The sequence below is a fragment of the Platalea leucorodia genome, assembly GCF_965183815.1.
Source record: "Platalea leucorodia genome assembly, chromosome: 4".
NCBI classification, from domain to species: Eukaryota; Metazoa; Chordata; class Aves; order Pelecaniformes; family Threskiornithidae; genus Platalea; species Platalea leucorodia.
Window position 1 is genome coordinate 4,778,811 of NC_138826.1, and position 20,452 is coordinate 4,799,262.

General features: G+C 41.3%; 1 protein-coding gene across 1 annotated transcript; it reads left to right on the top strand.

Moving 5' to 3' along the window:
- Positions 1 to 1,025: 1,025 nt before the first annotated feature.
- OAT (ornithine aminotransferase) lies at positions 1,026 to 19,384 on the top strand. Its single transcript, XM_082310556.1, has 10 exons — positions 1,026 to 1,130; positions 4,139 to 4,365; positions 5,348 to 5,572; positions 5,707 to 5,802; positions 8,455 to 8,582; positions 10,491 to 10,613; positions 12,133 to 12,261; positions 13,270 to 13,383; positions 14,191 to 14,335; positions 15,346 to 19,384. Exons 2-10 carry the CDS (start codon positions 4,167 to 4,169, stop codon positions 15,504 to 15,506), a joined length of 1,320 nt encoding a protein of 439 aa, XP_082166682.1. The 5' UTR covers positions 1,026 to 1,130; positions 4,139 to 4,166; the 3' UTR covers positions 15,507 to 19,384.
- The last annotated feature ends 1,068 nt before the right edge of the window (positions 19,385 to 20,452 follow it).

Below are 20,452 nucleotides of genomic sequence, written 5' to 3' on the forward strand. Positions count from 1 at the left end.
CAGGGTTGCACTGGCTAGTTACAGCCTGCCCCTGCTCACCTGCTGGCCCCCAGGTAAAAGCCCCGTGTCAGAGGACGCCGGGCCCTCCTGCAGCGGCCCTCACGCCCTGCACGCCTCCCTCCCTCCAAAGGCAGCAGGGTGTGAAGACGGGGGCTCTGTCAATGCCACCGGTGGAGACCAGCGGCCCGTTCCTGGCAGGGTCCTGCCCTGGAGGAGCTGTGGAGGAAGTTGGTGCATTCCACAGGTAGGCAGCAAACAGCTGGCAAAGGAGCTACATGAGGAATTAATTAGCAAACTTAGTGAATCCCTGACTACTATTATTTTTTGTAAATTGCAGACTAGCAAGCATAAAAAGATAAGGAACAAGCTCATACACAGCTCTTGTGAAGAGGACGAACTGGCTTCTACTATCCTCACAGTAGCACTTCTAAAATACCCGCAGACACCACTACCCATGCAGGCAGGCCGCAGGCCAGCCAGCAGTTACCACAACCACCCTATAAACCTTCCATTTCCATCAATTTATTCCCAGTCCCTATCAAATTTTTTCCGTGCTCACCCTCTTCTACAGCAGCTTCCCAGACCGGGGCAAGCTCGGCCAAGGGCCGACTGGCACTACGGAGGAGCCGGCTGGGCGGTGCCGCCCGGCGGGACCCCGCAGGGCCGGGGGCTTCAGCCTGCCGAGGGGGAGGATTTCTACGGCTGCAAAAATTGCTCCCAAGGCCCAACTCGGTGGAGGCGAGCGGAGCCCGCCCGCAGCGGGGCGGCTCCGGCTGAGGGAAGGGGTGAGGCGGCGGCTCTGAGGGACGAGCGCCAGCGCCCGCCGGGGCGAGGCCTTGGCGCGCGGGTGTGGCGGCGTCCCATTCTGATTGGCTGAACGCGGGGCGTAGTCGCCAATCTGGAGCGGCCCGGCCAATGGGAGGCGGCCGCGGACGGGAGGTGCTGGGGCGCGGGGGGGTGGAGGCGGCCCATCTGCCAATCGGCGGCGGCGGCGGCCGGACGTCAGCGGGGCAGGGGCGGGGCGTGCCGCGGGGCGAGGAGCGGTGACAGTTGCCGCGGGCCACCTCCGCCTCTTCGCCGCGGGCTCCGGGCCGAGAAGCAGCAGCGGCGGCAGCAGCGGCGGCCGGCAGGTACAGCGCGGCGGGGGCGCCCCGGCCCGGCCCGCGGGGGCCTTTTCTGCCTTCCGCGGGGTCGCCTTGTCCCGGGTTCCGGCCGGCGGCGGCGGCGGGCCAGCGGCTGCGCGGGCGAGGCCGGCCGTGAGGGCAAGGCCGCAGCAGGCCCCGTCGCCAGGGCAACGGGAGGGCTCGGCTTTTGCTGTGCGGGGAGCCGGGGATGTGGCAGCCTCTCCCCGAGGGGCGGGCAGGCCAGGCCGCCGGGGAGACACCGATCCCCCGCTCCCCTCCGTGGCGGTGTCCCGAGGCTGCCGTCTTTGCCTTTGCAGTGGCCGAGGGATGGAGAGAGGCGGGGCTGGGATTTCACCGCTGGGCTTCTTGCTCTTTCTTGTCTGCCAGTCTCGGTCCTGAGCTGTTTCTGATGTGATGCTAGTCCGAAAAGGTGGTTTGGCATGTCCAGACTGATATCCCTCCTGCTGCAGCTTGTCTTCTTGAACGTTCACCCCCTTCTTATTCAGTTGGTAAACGCTGCAGCGTGGCACGGGTTCTTCTGTGCTGTATCAACAGGCCTCTGAGTGTTTTTCATGTATTTGATAATACATGCCATTTACCTTGGGGTGTATTTCAGTGTACGCCAGGGGTTGGGTACATACAACCACTGAATTTACCTGTGAGGTCTGCCGGTGCAGTGCTCTTGTCGGGATATTCTTGCTCAACAGCTGAGCTTTTCAAGTATGTTTTACAGCTGTGCTTTGAGTAGCTTTTCTATTCTGATGCAAGACCTTTACCACTTGGTAAAATGCCCTGGCTTCTGATTCCGGTATTGCATGCTGCAGGGCATGACCGTGTTTCTCACTTCCTCCCTGTTGGTAATAAGTTTGGGGTTTTTTTCTTTTTTTTTTTTTTTTCCTTTACTGTGCCCCTCCTCTTTCCTGAAATTTCTGTCATCTTGTCTTGCTGATCATCAAAACCAAGTTTTTTTTCACCTTTTAACTCCAGATGCATCCATAATTCTCAGCTTCTCCATGTAACCTCCCAAACCTCGGCTAAAATGCGGTGGCCTCACTAGCATAATTTGCAGGGCGTTTCTCCTCATGGAGGACAAAGCCCTTTAAAAAATTTCTGATTATGATTTTCCAACCTGAAAGAGGTAAAAGAAGAATCTCAAATTGGTGGTCTGCAATTCTTCACACAGAAAGGTAGTTCTCTGATACAGGGCCAATGAGAGTTTCATTTCTTTACAGTTTTCATTTCAGGAATGTCTGGAAAATCTCCAAAAAGACAGAAGCTTGTTACAGAATTATCTGCTCTGCCATGGAGGTGTGCCAGGGGCCAGGGTATCACTGAACAATTAAATTTTAGGAGTTAAGCAAGTTTTAATTTTGAGTGGCGCAGCTGAGCTGAGTTTCTGTCAAAATTTTTTCTTGCACAGAGAAGTATTTGTCTTTGCAAAATTTTTGAATAACAGTCTTGAAAAGTATTAACACAAATGACTAATATTTAATGGCCTTGATGATAGCTGGTAAAATACCCAGAGCTCTGAAGCGGCCGTTCATCTCTTGCTGGAATGGAGACTGTTGACTCTCCCTAAACACTTGGATTTTGGTAGATGCAGAAAATAGTTTCTGGCTTTGCTTAGAAGTGAGGAGCAGCAATGTAATATCTGAGGAGTCTGCTGAAAGAAACGCCTCTCTGTCTAAGGTGGCACATGCAGTGTGCAGACCTTTTCCAAAATAAATTTAGAATAAATCTGTGACTTAATATTTCTGTCTCTGCAAACAGCCTGAAGTAACACCCGCCTTGTGTAAACCATCCCTGCATGCTCCTGTTGATATTTAATAAGTATATTTTGTTTGACAGGATGTTTTTGTTGTTAGGTAGTGCAGCAGTGGCAAGGTTACTCAGCTGTTCAGTTTGCTATGGAGTACGTTAGAAAGGAGGCTGCGTTTGATAATCAGGGTACTTGTCACTATAATCAGCGATCTTCCTTTTGGGGTAGTACCTTTTGCCAGTTTATAGGTGGGATGTTCTGCGAGACTAGAAACTTGAGCTTTGAGAACTCTTGGTCTTGCTAAAGCGATCACGGTTTCCCTGATGGCTCTCTGCTGTTCCTGGTACTTGGTGCTGTGAGGAGAGCTTGCTTGAACAGCTTTTAACTTTTCAACTCAGTTTCCCTTCTCTAGGACATATCTTTACATTGACTGAGGTGAAGGCACAGGGAGGAAATGCAACTGCATTTGTCTCATGAAATCCTACCCTCGGATTGTCCTTAGATGTTAACAGTACAAGGTTATGTGTTCGGGGGAAATTGCTGAGTTTTACTAAGGAAATACAGGGTGCTATAATGATTGTTAGTATCTGACACACTATTACGTTCCATCTGGGTTTTGATGGTCTTAAAATGCTACCGACAGTGAGTGCTTGATGTGTAGGTGGCAACATTTTAAAATCAAGAATGCTATTGATATAAAAAGTCACAAATTTTGCTTCTTAAAGCTAACCTCAGTTAAAACTAATGAACCCTTTATCAAATTTGATAATGTTATCAGCTAAATATTATTTGGGCCAGGTGCTTTTTTTTCCAGTATTATATTATCTACTTTCTGATTTTGTGACAAGATTTGTCTTACGGAAATCTTTGTTAGACGAAAGGCATTTCAATAGCATAAGAAGTTTGATAAACTTAACTTTCTTATTGTAGTTTATATTAATAAATCTAGTCACAGTTTAAGGCACAATGAAAAAGGAACACTGTTACAGGAAAAATTATGTGACTAATTCATAGACTTGGTGAGTCACACATTTTAGTTTTCTTTCTGTTACTGTGAGTGTACATTAAAATAGAAAAAAATACTTATTTGAAGTTAGTACCGCATTCATTTATACTTTATATAAGCTTTCGTGATTGAACTGCAAAGAAGTTGAGAAACCTGTAATCCTGGCAGTAAAACCACTTCAATATCACATCATACATTTCTTCTGAAGTATTCTTAGCGCTAATTATTAACTTTTTTTCCCCTTCCCAGGTCTATAACAGCATACCTGAAGTCAATAATGTTTTCCAAGCTAACCCGCTCGCAGAGCATTGCTGTTCTCTGTCGAGGCGTTCATGCTTCGCTGAGTTCTCCTACCTCAGTTGCTACCAAAAAAACCATTCAAGGATCTCCATCCTCTGATTTCATATTTGAACGTGAGGCTAAATATGGTGCCCACAATTATCACCCACTACCTGTTGCTCTGGAAAAAGGAAAAGGTATTTTATTTAGGTTCCCCTGGGTGGTGTAGATGGGATGTGTGTGTGTGGATGGGATGGGATCATGGCATAATGATTTTGACCTAATCAATTTCTGAACTTTCGGGGGTTTTTTGGGGGTTGGGTGGGATTGAGATAATTGATGAAATAAAGACAGCTGATTGCTGGTTAGAGAACTGGAACATTATGCATAAGGCAGCCTGATAAAATTGTAGTCTCTCTAAAATGATTTATCTAGAAAGAGGCCTAAGTTTTGATAATCTTCATAATTCAGAATAATTCAGCAAGAAAGTTTCAAGCAACTTTGTTTCTTCCGTTACCTTGTGTGGAGAGGTTTAATGTGAACATGAAAAGGTGCATTGGAACCCTATTTAAGTACTTGTGTACTGTTCCTGTATTATTGCTTAATTTAAATTTACTCTGGTCTTTAATTATGTTTAAGGAGCTTTTGTGCTCTGCAGGGTCAATTCTATGAGTTTATATTGAAATGCTATCAGTGTAGTGATCCAATAGTTTTTCTTTATCAGTACATGTTTTGACAGCTCAGAGCTGTCAGTCTCTTAAGTTTTGAGACTATTTGGGTTCTGTTGGCTTTATTCTTTCTTTTATGACCTCCAATTCTTATTAATTCTCTAACAAAAGTATTCTCTATCTGCTTTTTAGGACCCAAAACAGGGACTTGGAGGGGAAGTAATATTCTGATATTACTTACTAACTTAGTGCAATGGCAGCTTTATATGGGAAATACTTCTTTTCGTGATTCCTCATTGGGCATTTATTTGTACTGTACTAGTTTGTTGCTCATGCTCTCCTTGTCAACTGATGATTTTCTAGTTAGAGGGCCTTTCAGGTATGCCCTAAGGAATAGCGAGAATACCATTTATCTTTGACCAGGTTGTGTTGTAGCTCTTAGCTTATACCGTTTAGTATTATCTCATGTCTTTTTTTATTTTGTGTACTGACCATACCTTTGTTTTCCTAGGTGTTTATGTGTGGGATGTCGAAGGTAGAAAGTATTTTGACTTTCTGAGTGCTTACAGTGCTGTTAATCAAGGCCACTGTCACCCAAAGATCGTGAATGCTCTGAAAGCTCAGTCTGAAAAACTGACCCTTACATCCAGAGCATTCTACAATGATGTACTTGGTGAATACGAGGAGTTTGTCACCAAAATGTTCAATTATAACAAGGTTCTTCCAATGAATACAGGTAAAAAAATAATTTTATCTCCATATTATTTCTTGTCTGTGAGACTCAACAGTTTTGTAACATTTGGTACTGCATCAGTCTGCAAGTGTCTGTCTCATGTGCAAGTGTGATAATGATGCTGCTTTATGTTTCAGGAGTGGAAGCTGGAGAAACTGCCTGTAAATTGGCTCGGAAGTGGGCATACACTGTGAAAGGAATTCCAAAATACAAAGCAAAAATTATTTTTGCAGGTATGTAAAGTGTTTGTTAGGAGTTGAGGTATTGAGGAGGAAGAGAGCTCTGGACGCTGGCTGTGGCACTCTCTTTTGTCCGATAGCTGTAGCGATTACTTTGCAGGATTCTTAATGTTTCAGTTTTTTCACTGAAGCAAGTCAGTTGAAGGTCTCCGTAACCTTTGACATTTTAATAATGTAAGCTAAGATCTCAGCCTCTTAACAGGTTATGTTGTTCTCACATATCTACAGTTGGCGATTGTGATAAAAAAATACTGGTGTGGCTACAACAGTCTTTGCATGACCTTAAGGTTCTCTAAGTGCCTCCTTCAAAATTGTGAAGTTCCATCTTAAATATATTCTGTTGACAAAATATTCTGTGTATGCTTCTGGCTATTTGATTTTAACCTTAAATAGTTACAATGAATTATAAACTTTTTTTAAATGTAATGTCCGTTAAGAAACGCATGTGATCTTAACAGAAGTGATTGTAAAAGCAAGAGGTATGAATATAATTGCTATGACAAATCAATTTCAGATCCTCTCCCTTGTGGAGATGTATGCGTCAAGAGGCAGTGAGGATAGTTGTGATTTGTCAGGAGCTGCTGGTAATGGCTGTTTTTGCAAGGGAAATGCAACAAGGAACTTAAATTCAGGAAGGAAACCATAGTGAATAAGGTGGTTTATAAAGCTTTATAAACAGCGATTGACTATATAAAGTGGACCTTATTTCTACTACTTAACCTTTTTCGTTGTCAAAAATTGATGAGTGACTGCCTGTCATTCAGTCCTCCGTGCAATTTTAACTGCTGCTTGGGTGTTGAAGTGCAGTATCTTTTTATCCCTAATTGGCTGATTTTTGTATACCTTTCTCTTGAATTCATTCCTCAAATCGCTGCCACCCCTCTCATAGATTCCACATTTGGGTTAAGCCTGCTTCCCTCTTAGACTTTCCCTACCAGTGGTTTTCTTCTGCATTCTTAAGGTCTTCCAGAAGTTGGCATTAACCCAGTGAAGCCATATTGTAGTCTTGATCATATAATGAAAGTAAAAGCAATATTGGTAAAGTAAATATGAGGCCCTGGAAAGTCTGATTATATACATGGTATACTTCCTCCCTTTATCTGCCTGCTCTGCTTGGTTCTGTAACAGGGAGAAGTTACTTGTCCCTGAAGAGACTGTTGTGCTTTGCTAAAAAAAAAAATTATGTCTAATTCAAATAACTTATATTTGGTAGTCTTTGGTTATAGGTGAAGTATTTTTGTCAATTCAAATGTTGTTCAATTGTTCTGTATTTTATAAAACCTTCCAGAATGAAGCTTTATAATTTATTTAATTATTTAAATTTATATAATTTACTACTTAAGTATTGACTTTTTTTAATTGCTACAGCTGCAAATACTATTTTTGACTTTTGGTACATATAGTAGCTGAACCATAAACTGTCATTAGACAGCATTTATAAATTGAAATTCATAGTTGAATATTGCGTTATGGTTTCTAGGATCAATTAGATTAGATTTTTTTTTTCTTCTTCTTCTGGGAATTCTTTGAACAAATGTATTTCTTCCTCCTTCTCTTCCATATATATTTTGTTTTGCTCTTCAGTCAATTAAGTTTTAGTAAGTGCTTTCTCATGCTGATAAACTAGATATGCTCTCCATTATTATGATCCCATCTCCTTAACCATAATAATTAATTATGTGCCAAGTGGTTGGAACAAAATAATAATCCTTCTCTTATCAGAAGCGAGCATTTTGGCAGAAGAAAGCTCTCTTGGGTACCTAGGGTCAGAACAAAAAATGGCTTTAAACATCAGTCCAGAGAACTTGGCATAGATTCTGTGCTTGATGTGAGCCAATGCAGAGACTGGAGTGCTACGGTGGAGGCGGCAGCAGATGGGCTGCTCTGCTTCATGTGATTCCGTCTGCAGGGCTTTGTTGCAGGATACAGTGGATTGCACGAACATAACCTTGAGGTGGTAAGCATGTGACTCAGCAAAGCATGGCAGGGATTGTTCTGCTAGGAGGCATTGCTGTGGCGAACAGTGTAATGCTATTTACGGTGGCGATTAGAAAGAAGGGATGCCTAGAGCTGGCAATGTCGGTAATAACTGACTTCAGGATTTCCTGCAGACTGAGAACATCCTCTGCCCCTAGGATCCGTTACACAGAGAAATTGGTGGGGGAAAGAAAAGGCTTGTAACTCTGAAATGCACAGAAATATATGTTTTGATTTAGGCTTACTGGCAGCTTTATTTTTAGGACCTAAATTCTGGGTGACGTTTACTTTTTTTTCCTGCGTTTAATGAGTGATATTTATGTAAAAGCTGTACCTCTTCCTTAAAAAGATGTTATCTTCCTGAGTTATATTCAATTTTTCAGACTACTAACAAAGCTTGTGGAAATTATTTTGTATACTTGTCAGATCTTATACTATAATTTTCTTTTGGTTTTGATATGTGCTTTTGATACAGCAACACAATGTATTTACGGCATTGATGTAAAATGCTAACAATTAGCGGAAGGATGGTAATATGCTAATGTTAGACAACTCTTAAAATGCATTACCAAATGGAAAGTGTGATGTCCTATAAACTGTTCTGGCTCTTAGTCAGTTTTGTAACAATCCCCCTCTTTTTTGTTGTTTTTTTTTGTTTTTTTTTTTTAGCTGGCAACTTCTGGGGCAGAACCATGTCTGCTATCTCTAGTTCTACCGACCCATCCAGCTATGATGGATTCGGACCCTTTATGCCAGGTTTCGAAGTGATCCCATACAATGACCTACCAGCTCTTGAGGTATTTGACAATTTTTGTTCTCTTGTAAGAAATCATTTTGCAGTGTCTCTTTGGTAAATAGCAAGGCAGGAGAATCAGAAGTTTATCCTTTGAAACATGTGCTTTGACATGAAGATATATGTATCTGGACATATATAAGAACTATGTATGTCACAATTATGTATAGGAAAAAGTGTGTAAATTCTGCTTTGGTTTTGATTTTCAGTTTTGCTTTAGGATGTAAAAGGAAACCCACATGATCTGTTTCATTTCCCACATCACTAAGATGTTCAAGGTACAAAAGAAGAATAGCAGATAAACTGTAAGGGAATTCAGATCAGTAGCATACATTCTAAAGTCAGAACTTGGATTCTGAAGCTAGTATCTTTACCTACTTTTCTCAGAAAGGCTGTGCATTTTTCAATGACCAGATGACTAGAATTCACTGCAGTCGCAAACAAGTCTTTCCAGTTTCACAGCATCCTTAAAACCATGCTCGGCTGGTGTTTCACTTAAGCTACTGAAACGCTAGGGATTCTGCATTTCCCTGGGTTTTCTGAGATGAGAAGCCTCTCATTTTTTAGGATGAGAGGAAGTGGCCTCAAGTTGTACCAAGGGAGGCTTAGATTGGATGTTAGGAAAAACTTATTTGCTGATAGGGTTGTCAAGCATTGGACCAGGCTGCCCAGGGAAGTGGTTGAGTCCCCATCCCTGGAGGTATTTAAAACCAGGTAGACGTGGTGCTTAGGGACATGGTTTAGTGGTGGACTTTGCAGTGTTAGGTTTACGGTTGGACTTGATGATCTTAAAGGTCTTTTCCAACCTGAATGATTCTATGATTCTGTGAGATGCATCCTGTCAAGCTGTTGGGTAGGGTTGACCTTGATAAGTCTAAAATTTCCCACCCTCATAACGCGGGCTTAGGTATAAAGGGTAGATGGTGCTTGATGGCAGCCATAGGGCGCTGGACTTGCGACCTGGGAGGCAAGACGGTTCCAGCCAAACACAGATAGTCTTGAAGCGCTGGGAACATTGGCATTACCACTTTTCCATCATCTGGGTACATCGTCTCCATGAGTGACAAGTTGGTTAGTCCTCTGCCTTTTGGAGTCTGCTTTAGTACAAGTGCATTGCCTGTGGAGGCTGGAGGGTTTATGGGACAGAGATGCTTGCCTCCTAGGAGTTTGGTTAGGGGAAACAAAGGTCTCTCAGTGTATTATAGTTGCAGAGGGGAAAAGCTTACTCAGATTTGAACCCACATAAGCCTGCCCATTGTGAAAGCCCTGTAAGTATTTAGTGGCTTTCAGCCAACTTTATCAAGGCTTTGAATGCGCTCTGGAGACCTGAAACTTAGATCCACGTCCATCAGACTGATAACTGAATTCGTTCTGTTTATGGGGCAATACTGAGAAAAGCTGTAGTAAATTCATGCTGGGAATCATTATGTCTCTTGAGTCTCGTGGACTTCTAAACCTTATAGAACTTGATGGTGCAAGAATGTAGCTGTGGACTTTGCTTTAAGGTGACAAAGTTGTTCTGGAGAGGCTCCATTCTTTTTTGTTTGAGGGAAGCATTGAGCAATTGTTTGTCTTGTATGGGGTAACGCAAAACTGGGTGTATTTCTGAGGTAATTTATGAACTGATCTGATAATCTGCTTGTCTGGGTTTGCAATTTTTAAGGTTTGTAATTTCCCAAGCAAGCACACCAGCTGATCTTCCAAGGCAAATAGTGACATAGGCTTCTGTGTTGGAACTGAAATGGCACTCAGGGATAACTGCCTGACATGAACACTATCATCATCATTTGAGGTAGAACACCGGAGTTAGAGCTAGGTTCTGCTACATATATTCATCTCCATATTTTCTAAATTTGACTTGAGTAAAAGTTTTTTCTTTTTGTCTTTCCTATCCATATGTCCATTTTTACAGCGGGCCCTTCAAGATCCCAACGTAGCAGCTTTCATGGTTGAACCAATTCAAGGTGAAGCAGGCGTGGTTGTTCCTGACAAAGGTTATCTCACAGGAGTACGGGACCTCTGCACAAAACACAATGTAAGAAATTCGCTATAACAGGGTGGCTTAAACGTTACACACCGTGTTTATTGGCATATCTTGTAAGGTCATCCTCGTATGCAAGGTACAGGACTTCATATACTATTTCATAATTCCATTTTCTTTCAGTGGAATAGGGTAGAGATACTTCTTGTATTTCCTGGCAATACCTTACCAGGAATTACTTTTTAGCCGTGCACATTTTTCACTGTTTCTTACTGCTGTCGCTGATTTAAGTTTCTAATGAATGTTCTTGAAACTGCATTTATTTTAAATTAATTTAGCTTTTAATTTCTTTTTTGCATTATAAATTTCTTGGGCCAGAAGCCAATTACTGCAGTGGTTCTACCATGGCTATCAAGGGACCTTGTGGCTGGAGTGCATGAGCGCTACCAAGAGTAGTAACAGTAATGGGTCACGGAATGAAACACTGAAGAAAATGGTCATATGCTTATGCATGTTCTTTTAAGATCTCTGAAGAGCAGAGGTGTTACAGTTTTGGTCTTTTGTTCGGCATTTTCTCACCTTCCCTTTCATACCACATTCCTGACTCCTATTCTGGATATTATGACCTGTCTGAATTCTACTAAGAAATGTCTAGTTTGGAAAACAGAGCATGAGATCTGTAATTTCTGCTAGTGAAGACACGTTGCATTAGACTTGCATTTGGTGTCTCTGGAAGGGTGGGAAGATGTGTTCGAATATATTTCCATGTCCTTCAGTTGTCTTTGGGTGCTGCTACTTCTCACAAGCAGGCTTCCGTGCCTTCTTATTCCAGGACCAATTTGGTCAGCCTCTCCCACAGGTGCAGGCCAAGTCCTTTGTAAGTGTAAGGAAAACAACAAAAAAAGGCCTGCTGATTTACAGCTTTTTATTCCCTTGGTGTTGCCTGTCTGATTTAAAAATCAGTGGTCTCCGTTGCAATAGAATTCTGATTCTTAATTTGCAAGTGCTACCCATAAATCCTGCTATACCTTCAGAGGAAAGTATTGACCTATAATTAATAAAGTTGTCTTCATTATTGCTGTGATGCTTACTTCTCAGAAAAAAATAAGAGCTACTTTACAAATAGTAGTACGTGACAATAGTGCAGCTTAGGGAAACAGGATGAAAAACTTGGATTTAGGTTCTCAGAATTATTTAGACGCATGGACATCAGACTACAAGACCTGCAGAGTTGCTAAAATGGCATTTTTCAGAAGCTTCCAAAGGTCAGCGTACGAACAATACATTGGGAGTAAAGGTAGACAAATCCAAACTTTTTGGAAATCCCGCTCATCATTATATCACAAATAGATTTTGGTTGGACAGCATCCAACCCTATGTGGACTTTGCCTGACATAGAAAAGAATATGCTAAAGATGTTGAAGAGAGAGGACAGCATGTTCATTTGTTAGTATTTTCACATTTCACAGAAATTTCACAGCAATTACACTGTATTGTTTGAATTGAGTTAGGAATGGGAGTGAAAGTCATCCTCTGTTATGTGTGGATTTTTCTTCTCTTTGTCTCTCGAAAGGTTCTATTTATTGCTGATGAAGTACAGACCGGTTTAGCCAGAACAGGGAAAATGCTAGCTGTTGACCATGAAAATGTGAGACCTGATCTAATCCTTCTTGGAAAGGCCCTTTCTGGTGGCTTATATCCTGTGAGTAACAAAGAAATATCCATTTGTTGAATAATGATTTTTAAGTAATTAACACTGAAAGTCTAGTAGTTGGAAGAACAATAAATCTGATGTTTGTTGTACTTGGAAATCGGTGTTTACAAGATTAACTATGATTTATGACCCAGATAGTCCAACCCATGAGAGATTCATAAGAAAATAATGGAATACATAATATTACCTTCATAGCTGAAATGGCTATATAGTATCCTGAACTTTTTATGTTGATACTTGACTTTTTAGGGCGGCAAGTTATTAGATGCCGTCTTCTTGAGCTGGTGATTTTTAGGTGTTTTGGTCTTCGTCAAGTGATTGAATAGATTTGGTATATCTGTTTTCTTCAGTTTGATATTATTCTGTCAGGAAAATGTGTGTCCAGCGGTCAGCTTTTCATTCTGAAATTACTGGTTAGTCCTTCGTACTCTCTCTGGAGGGTAGTTTATCACAGTCTTGCTGTGATTAATACTAGATGAATTCTGTAAAGGAAAAAAAAATACTAATGTGTGTTAAAACATATAGTATAAAGCTATTTCTGAACAACTGGCGTTATTTCACTTGTTTGGCATGCCCGCATGACTGATTTTATCCTCTTGGAGTGACTTAAATTCCTGCTGATTAGGCTGGAAATTACAACATGCCCTTGAACTATTTTGGCTGATTGAAGGTATTTCTGAGTTGTTAAACAGAGTTTTGAAGCTTAAACTCTTGAAATAATATTGAGGTTGGAGAAATGCCCCTCAACTATACTTAGATGTTGTATGTTACCATTATAGCTAAGTGTATTTAAGGGATTAAGCTGTTATGTGATTGTCAGATATGCTCTCCTCTATACAGAGCTGGGAATGTAAATGTAATTTATCACCATAGGCTGAAAATGATCCTTTCCTGAGCCTTGAGGAAAAGTTTGCTTCAGAGAGATTTAAGTTTACTGTTATATATATATATATATATATATATATGTAAATGAATTGGCTGACCTTCCCATTTTAGGTCTCAGCAGTACTGTGTGATGATGAAGTTATGCTGACCATTAAGCCTGGTGAACATGGATCTACATATGGAGGAAATCCATTAGCTTGCCGTGTCGCAATTGCCGCACTGGAGGTTTGTGTGTTGTAATAGAGATTTGGATTCCAAAGAAAAAAGGGTGTCACACTGACATGATCTTTGCTTAAACAAATGATGCTATTTGTTATGCTACGAGTAGGAATCTAGCTTTAAGTAAGAATGGAAAATTGGTAGCGGGTGACTGTTTGCATAGATCACAAAATAAATCCTAAAGTCTTACTGGACATATGTCCTTACTTCTGTGTTCTTATGGTCTTAATGTCTTAAATGACAAAATAAAATTAATCTAGGGGAAGTTTCAAGGCACTTATGTAAATTCAGTAAAATAGTTTCACTAATTTCACAAAGATGCTTTTAAATTGGCTTATTTTACTGTACCATATTTCAGAGGCTGCTGTTCTATGAGCTTGATAACACATATATGCTACTGGAGCTCAAACAGAAGCTAGTAAAATGTCTTGTCCAGAGTCCATATTTTAATTATTCTGTGACTGCATAATTGACTATGTGTAATGCAAGTCACTCAGAAAGCCTCATCTTTATCCAATATGTGGACTTGGACAGATGAAGAGTCTTCAGAGGTTTACCGTTCACTTGTAAATAACAGCAAATGAAAAGCAGTTAATTTAGAGTAAAATTTCAAAGATATTATTGTTTCTTGTAAACATTACTGAATAAAGGCTTAATACTAATCTGCTTGGATATGCAGCCTTTGCGGTGACACTTTGGATGCAACAGCTTTTGTATCTCGGCAATTGTAATGTCATTAGTCATCCATTCCAGCATGGTACATAAAACAAATGCAGTGCCCTTCAGTTGACTGTAGATCTGACTTCCCTTTAGGTAATTGAAGAGGAAGAATTGGCTAAAAATGCAGAAATAATGGGTAACATACTAAGAAATGAGCTCATGAAGACACCATCTGATATTGTAACTTCTGTAAGAGGAAGAGGACTATTAAATGCAATCGTAATTCGGGAAACCAAAGGTAAGGAAATATAATCACTTGCACAATCATAGCAGGAGAAAACATTTTTCAACTTAAATTGAAAGTATCTTAATGGAGTAGGGGGATGGCTTATAGGTGGCATGTCTGGGTTCAGATCTCGGCTATAGTGCTGTAGTACCTACTGAAAATTTATTGAAGTGACTGTGTGCTGTTGAAAATAGGGGGTTTTTTACTAAGTAAGTCTGAACAATTCTTTTTTTAATGATTTGAATTCTTCTATGATTTGATAATGTTCAAACCTGATGGTGAATCTAGCTCCCAACAAATACCCTTTTGTCTCCTCATTGGAAGAAAACCGGCCACATCTGGAACACTAGTTTCTGTCAGATTACTGAAGGATTGGCTGAAGTTGGTTGTTTCCAGGATAGTTAGAAGAGTACAATGACTACAGCAGGGTACAAGGAAGGAAAAAGCTAATGACTGAGAACAAGTTTCTAGCAATTAACACCTTGAATGATATCAGAAAACTGCTTAGAAGCCAGAGCAGACAGTTATTTTTGTCGTGAATATGGTAAGTGACAAAGTGCTGCAGGGAGGTGTTGTAATATCCTAAGACATCCACATGATGCACTAAAATCCGTAAATTTTAATAAAAGGCATAATTTAATAAATTTTAAGTAAAGGGCATAAATATTACCTTGTGTGAAGTCCTATTCAGATGTTCTCTTACCTCCCCTTTGCATGGTTCACTTTTTTAAATTTATTGCTACATCTAGACAAGAACTCAGCTGTGAAAGAGCAAAACCTGGTGTGCCGGAGGCAAACTTGTGAGTCCCTTCAGACAAATTGCAGTTTTGCAGCAATCTTGCATGTTCACTGCAAATTCTGGGGAGTTGCTCAGAAGTGACCGCTTTGTTTGTGAACACACTTCATCTTTTCACTGCCAGATGACAAGGCGTTTACAATCTGGCCCCACGTACCATGTGCTGCAGTTGTGCCACTTCTGCTGTAGTTTAAGTGTCTTTTTTTGCCTTTTCCTTTAATTGTAGACTATGATGCCTGGAAGGTGTGTTTGCGGCTTCGTGATAACGGACTTCTTGCCAAACCTACACATGGCGATATCATTCGGCTGGCACCACCGCTTGTGATTAAGGAGGATGAAATCAGAGAATGCATCGAAATAATTCATAAGACCATTCTGTCTTTCTGAACACATGGCTTTTAAAGTGTATCCGCTGACTGACCCAAGGTGATGTGTTGAAATATGCGCAATGAAGGCCTGCTCTTGAAGCAAGCATCTCATTCCTTTTATCTAAGAGGACTTAACTCTTAAAACATAGCTGTGTCTTTAAATTATAATGGCTCTGAAGAAAATAAAGAATAATTTTAAAGAGTTTCCAATCTTGGAATACTTGGAAATAAAGCGGTGAGGTTCTGTTCATCTAGTCATGTACCTACTGAACATTTAAGTAAGAATGTTTGAGGGTAGATAGCTGTAGAAATCTGCCTAATTGTTGAAAGTCTTGGCCAAAGTTTAAAGTGTAATTTATATATATTTTAATAAGGATGGTCTTGCATTATCATATCACTCTCCAAAACATCACATTTGGCATTTTTGCCCCTTGGTGAGATGTCTGTAGGATGGAAGCACTTGTCATTATGGATGAATTTCTGTTTCTCATTTGTAGCTAGAAAAAACTTCTAACGCTGAAGGTTTGGCAAACTGGGTGTTAGGCTGGTGAACTTGAGAAGCATCGAGCTGTGTTCTGTATGTACAATATTTTGATTGTATGACAAGAGATGCTGTCTTCAAGCCTGGTCTCAGTGTTTGGCTTTGCAATCTTGTAAAATAGATCTGAGCATATAGATCTGTTTTTACTGTTATAAAACTTTCTATAATCTGGATGTTTATATTGAAACATGCCTCGCATTAAAAAAATGTTAATGTGCAACTAAACTACAGTGTATTCAAAAAGAGCAAGCCCCACAGAAGCTTGCAGTCGCCTCTGTCCAGAGCCTCAGCAAGTGCTGCCTTTGTAGCCTATGTATTTCTATCAGTCTCTATATGGAAGCTTCTGCTGTGCTTTTTTACAGCGTGAGTGCTTCTGGACTTTCGTGCCTTAGGACGCTGCCCATAGAATATTCTGTATGCAGTTGTGGAGTTGGCTGCTATTCTTGCACTAGGTTGTTCTTTCATATTTCCTAACTGAGCTGGTTTTAGCTGAGACTAAACCCTGATTAATCACTGTTAATGCAAAAATGTTCCCTTTGCCAAGCATAGGGGTTAAATGCAGTCACATGTTTGTCATTGGAAGTGGTAAATAATCCCTTGGTATTTTAAAGGCAACTTAGTTTATGGAAATGAACCAGCCGGCTGGTTAGGGTCACAGAATCGTTTACCCTACCTTGTTTTGGGTGAGACAAAATGAGTAGGCATCTGCTGTGGGTGAAGTAAGACTGATTTCAGATTGGAAAGGCCTCATTGTTGCAGGGGGTGATGTGTCATTGTGACTGTTAGTCTTAGGAACAAAAAAAAAATGCAGAAAGATGTCGCCTGGGAAGTTTGGCATTTCTGAAGGCTGTGTGTGTGTAATCTGATTGGGAAAGAGTGAAATAACTGAAAGAAGCCATAATGTAAACAGTATTTGCTGGAGTCCTTTCAGAGACCAAAAGGTAAACCCCAAAAAATCCTTACCAGCCAAAATGTTTACTTTTGTAGAGTAATAGGGCTGGCAAGGAGGAAGGACATGATCGGGTCTGTTCCCCCCCCCAGTTACAGCTATGTCGTCGTTTGCCTGAAAGCGCTGTAGGGCAGCAGGCTCCAATCTTTGTTCCAGTGCTTCCCTGTCCTTACTGTTAGCAAGCCTCCTACCGTATTCTCCATCTGTCTCTCTTGCTGCCCATTTAGACCGTCCATCGGGCCACAGACAACAGGTCATTTTCCTTCTCTGCAACAGCCTTTTACGTACCTAAAGTTTGCTATCGTCCCTGTTTCAGTCATTGCTCCTTCTCTAGCTAAAATTCTGTTTCTTTCCTGAGAGGTAACGTTTTCTAGAGCCCTTCGTCATTCTTGCTGTTGTCCTGTGATTCACTGCTGCGGCCGTGCCCTCGCTAATGCTGAGCAGAGCTAGACTAGTTCACGTGGCTTGTATGCACTGTAGCTTGTGCCCCAGGCTTGTGGTTTGGGTTTTCCTGCAGTAGCATGATATTTTTATCTCTCAGCCGGTGCTCCCAGACTCCCTTTAGTGCAAACTGTTTTGAAGAACAGCTTTGAAGCTGTTTTCCCCCGTTTTTTATTTGTGTAATAAGCATGAATGACATGCATGTAAAATTTTGTGGTCTGGTCTACTGACTTTCATCCTCTATTAGTGAGAATTTTTCTCAGGCTTTTGGTGATCAATTTGAGCTCTAATCTTGTCCAACCCACTTTCTGATTGCAGATTTACTAGGCCAAGACTGCTAGGAACTCGGGAAATTTTTCTTTTTTCTACAGCAGACCATTGCTGACTGATTTCTGGGCTTTTTATTCATCTTATGGTTGTTTCATGAATTTGATTTCTTCGCAAGCTTATGAAAATCAAGGTGTGTATAGCCTTTCTGAAGACAAGTCAAAAACTGTCATCTGAAATTGCCCTTAATGATGGGGTAATTGAGGCGTTTGTTTTAACCTGAAAGTTCTCGGACTCGCTCTCGACCCTGCCCTCTCCCCATAGCCACAGCTATGGTGCATAGTACCTGCCTCAGCAGCTCAGAAATTCAGGAACAGGATTGAGGACGACGAAGTCCCCAGAGTTTACAGGCGTGCTCAGAGCCTAAAGACACATTTCAGGTGGCCAGGGCCTTTGCAAGGCACAGCGGCAGGCAGTTCTCGCCTTTTGCATCGATAGGGCGGTGGCTAGGATGTGCCTCCAGGAGGTGGCTCTGAAGGAGTGCGTCCCGTGTCCTACACGAGTGCCTTTGTCACCGTCTGTCCGTCCGGGGGTGGGACAGATTCTGCTCCTGCTTGTGAAACAGCACTGCTGTGTGCAAACCCTGAAAACCTAATGGGGCGGGAAGCAGAGCAAGGAGGAGGGTGTATCACCGCGGCCTAGGAGCTAAAGCAGACAAGGGTTTTTTTGGATGTTTGGTTTAATTACAGTTCACTGCCGGAACAAGTACAGAATTACATATATTATTTTGGGAGTGAAGACAGGAACTCAGGACTTCTCTACCGAGACATTGAGCCTGTCACCAGTTAACCTTCACTTCAACAGCAATAAAAAACGTCTTGGCAGTTGTCAGTGAGATTGTAGGAAGAGCTGGAACGGCCAAAAGAAATGTCAAAGCTCCTCGTCTTCTAGCGTGCAAAGTGGCAAAATTACAGGCTATCAGAAAGATCACCTGCCTTTGCTGTGCTGTGTCTGTTTTGAGAAAGAGGGGGCAAAAGAAGGGTTTGCTTTATCATCGAAAGTGATTTTTGTCTGGCTTCTCGCAAGAATAAACTGGGATTTGGCCACTTTTCAGTGACACCACTTAAACCTCTCAAACTCAAATATAGCTGCTTGTATAACTATTGTGCTTGTAAATCAGTCTCTGGTTTTGTTGTCTGGGATTTTCATTAGCCTTAGAAATTTTCTTCAGGGCTTTTATTACCAAAAAAATGTAGACGACTAAAGTGTCCTTACCCACTTAGTGCCAAGTGCCAGAAATTCAGTACTTTCGGGTTTGTACACGTTCCGCTTATTGCTCAACTGTGTGTCGCTCTGCCAAATGGTGGTCCTGCGCAAACTTCAGTTTGAAGGACGCCAAACTGAAAATCATTTACAAATTAGTGTAATACATACACTGAACTGTGCAAAGAAAATATATAAGACATTTCATAACATATTATGAGTTTGTTTTTTGCATCATAACTTTATAGGAGGTGAGAAAAGCAAGCTCAGAGAATGCCCTTTCTGTACCTTCGCAGTATTTCTCAAGTGCTTTTCTTACTTTGTATTTGTTAGAGATGAGAGTGTGGAAATGGCGTTTCTTTGGTGATGCTTTTTGCTGGTGTAATTGAAATTTATTTTTAAAATGGTACTTGAAAGAGATCTGTATTGCCTATCCAGAGAGTTTAGGTTTCTTTAACAAGAGCTATGCAGCAATAAAATTTTCTGAATGTATACGTATGTATCTTCAAAATGTTGCTTTAAGCATTTGGCTGCAAAGGCTTAATCTGACTCCGTTACATTGCTTGCACATGTTTTTGTGAAGTAGCTTCTGATATTTCTTTGCATCAGGTATATGAAATGCTTTTCTAAATGAATAGTGACTGCGTTCAGGGCTGTGCAAACCCGGGGAGGTAATCCAAGCACCCAAGAGCCAAAGCAGCGTTCTTGGGCACCCAGGGCAGCCCTTGCTGTCGCTGGGAGCTTGCTTTGCCGATATAATGCCCAGTTGTGCTGGGAGCGCCTGCACTTTGGCAAGAGAAGTGCACAGGGGTTTTGGCATGAAATCATGGAGCATATATCCTGGCATAAAAAAAAAAAAAAATTGCTCTGCTTATGGATAAATGTAAACCAAGATTTAAAGGCACCATGTGAAACACTGAAAGGCAAGAGTAACAGAGTGAACAGTGGGGAGATAGGAAAATATAATGCGTGTTTTCTTTTTTCTTTTTCCTTTCCCGCTGGCAATCTTGGGAACCATGCTTATGACATTGTCCGTTATCTGGGCTTCTTTTCAGCTGCAAAAACATGAATTTATCACAGTATTTTCTAAAGTTAAAAATTACCAAAATAGATTGCTTACTTAATAGGACCCAAATGCCTATCGGTCATGACCTGGTAAAGAGCTGCACATCTTGAACCTGTTAGAAGTTTCCATGATGAAGCAATCTCTGTTTTGTATGTCTTTTAACAGCGATGTTAGTGGATTAGTTAAGTAGAAAAACAGGCCTTAGTTGTGTCTTTCTTTTTTATTTCTTTTTTTTTTTTTTTTTGGCTGTAGCTGCTTCTTCCTTTCTCATCTTTTCCATCCTTCTGGCAGCAGATGGAGCCAGAAGCTCAGCTTTAAGCTAAGAGTTCACTGCTGGGCGTAGAGTTTTTGAAGTTTGTGGCTCCTGGGGGTTTGCTTTTGGTCTTTACTAATCCAAAAATGTGTCAAACTTCGGTCCCATCTCTGGATGCTGTATCA

Coding starts and splice junctions, on each gene's coding strand:
- OAT (XM_082310556.1), top strand. CDS start 4,167: ATGTTTTCCAAGCTAACCCGCTCGCAGAGCATTGCTGTTCTCTGTCGA. Junction 8,583..10,490: donor ATGACCTACCAGCTCTTGAG/GTATTTGACAAT, acceptor CCATTTTTACAG/CGGGCCCTTCAAGATCCCAA. Junction 14,336..15,345: donor CGTAATTCGGGAAACCAAAG/GTAAGGAAATAT, acceptor CTTTAATTGTAG/ACTATGATGCCTGGAAGGTG.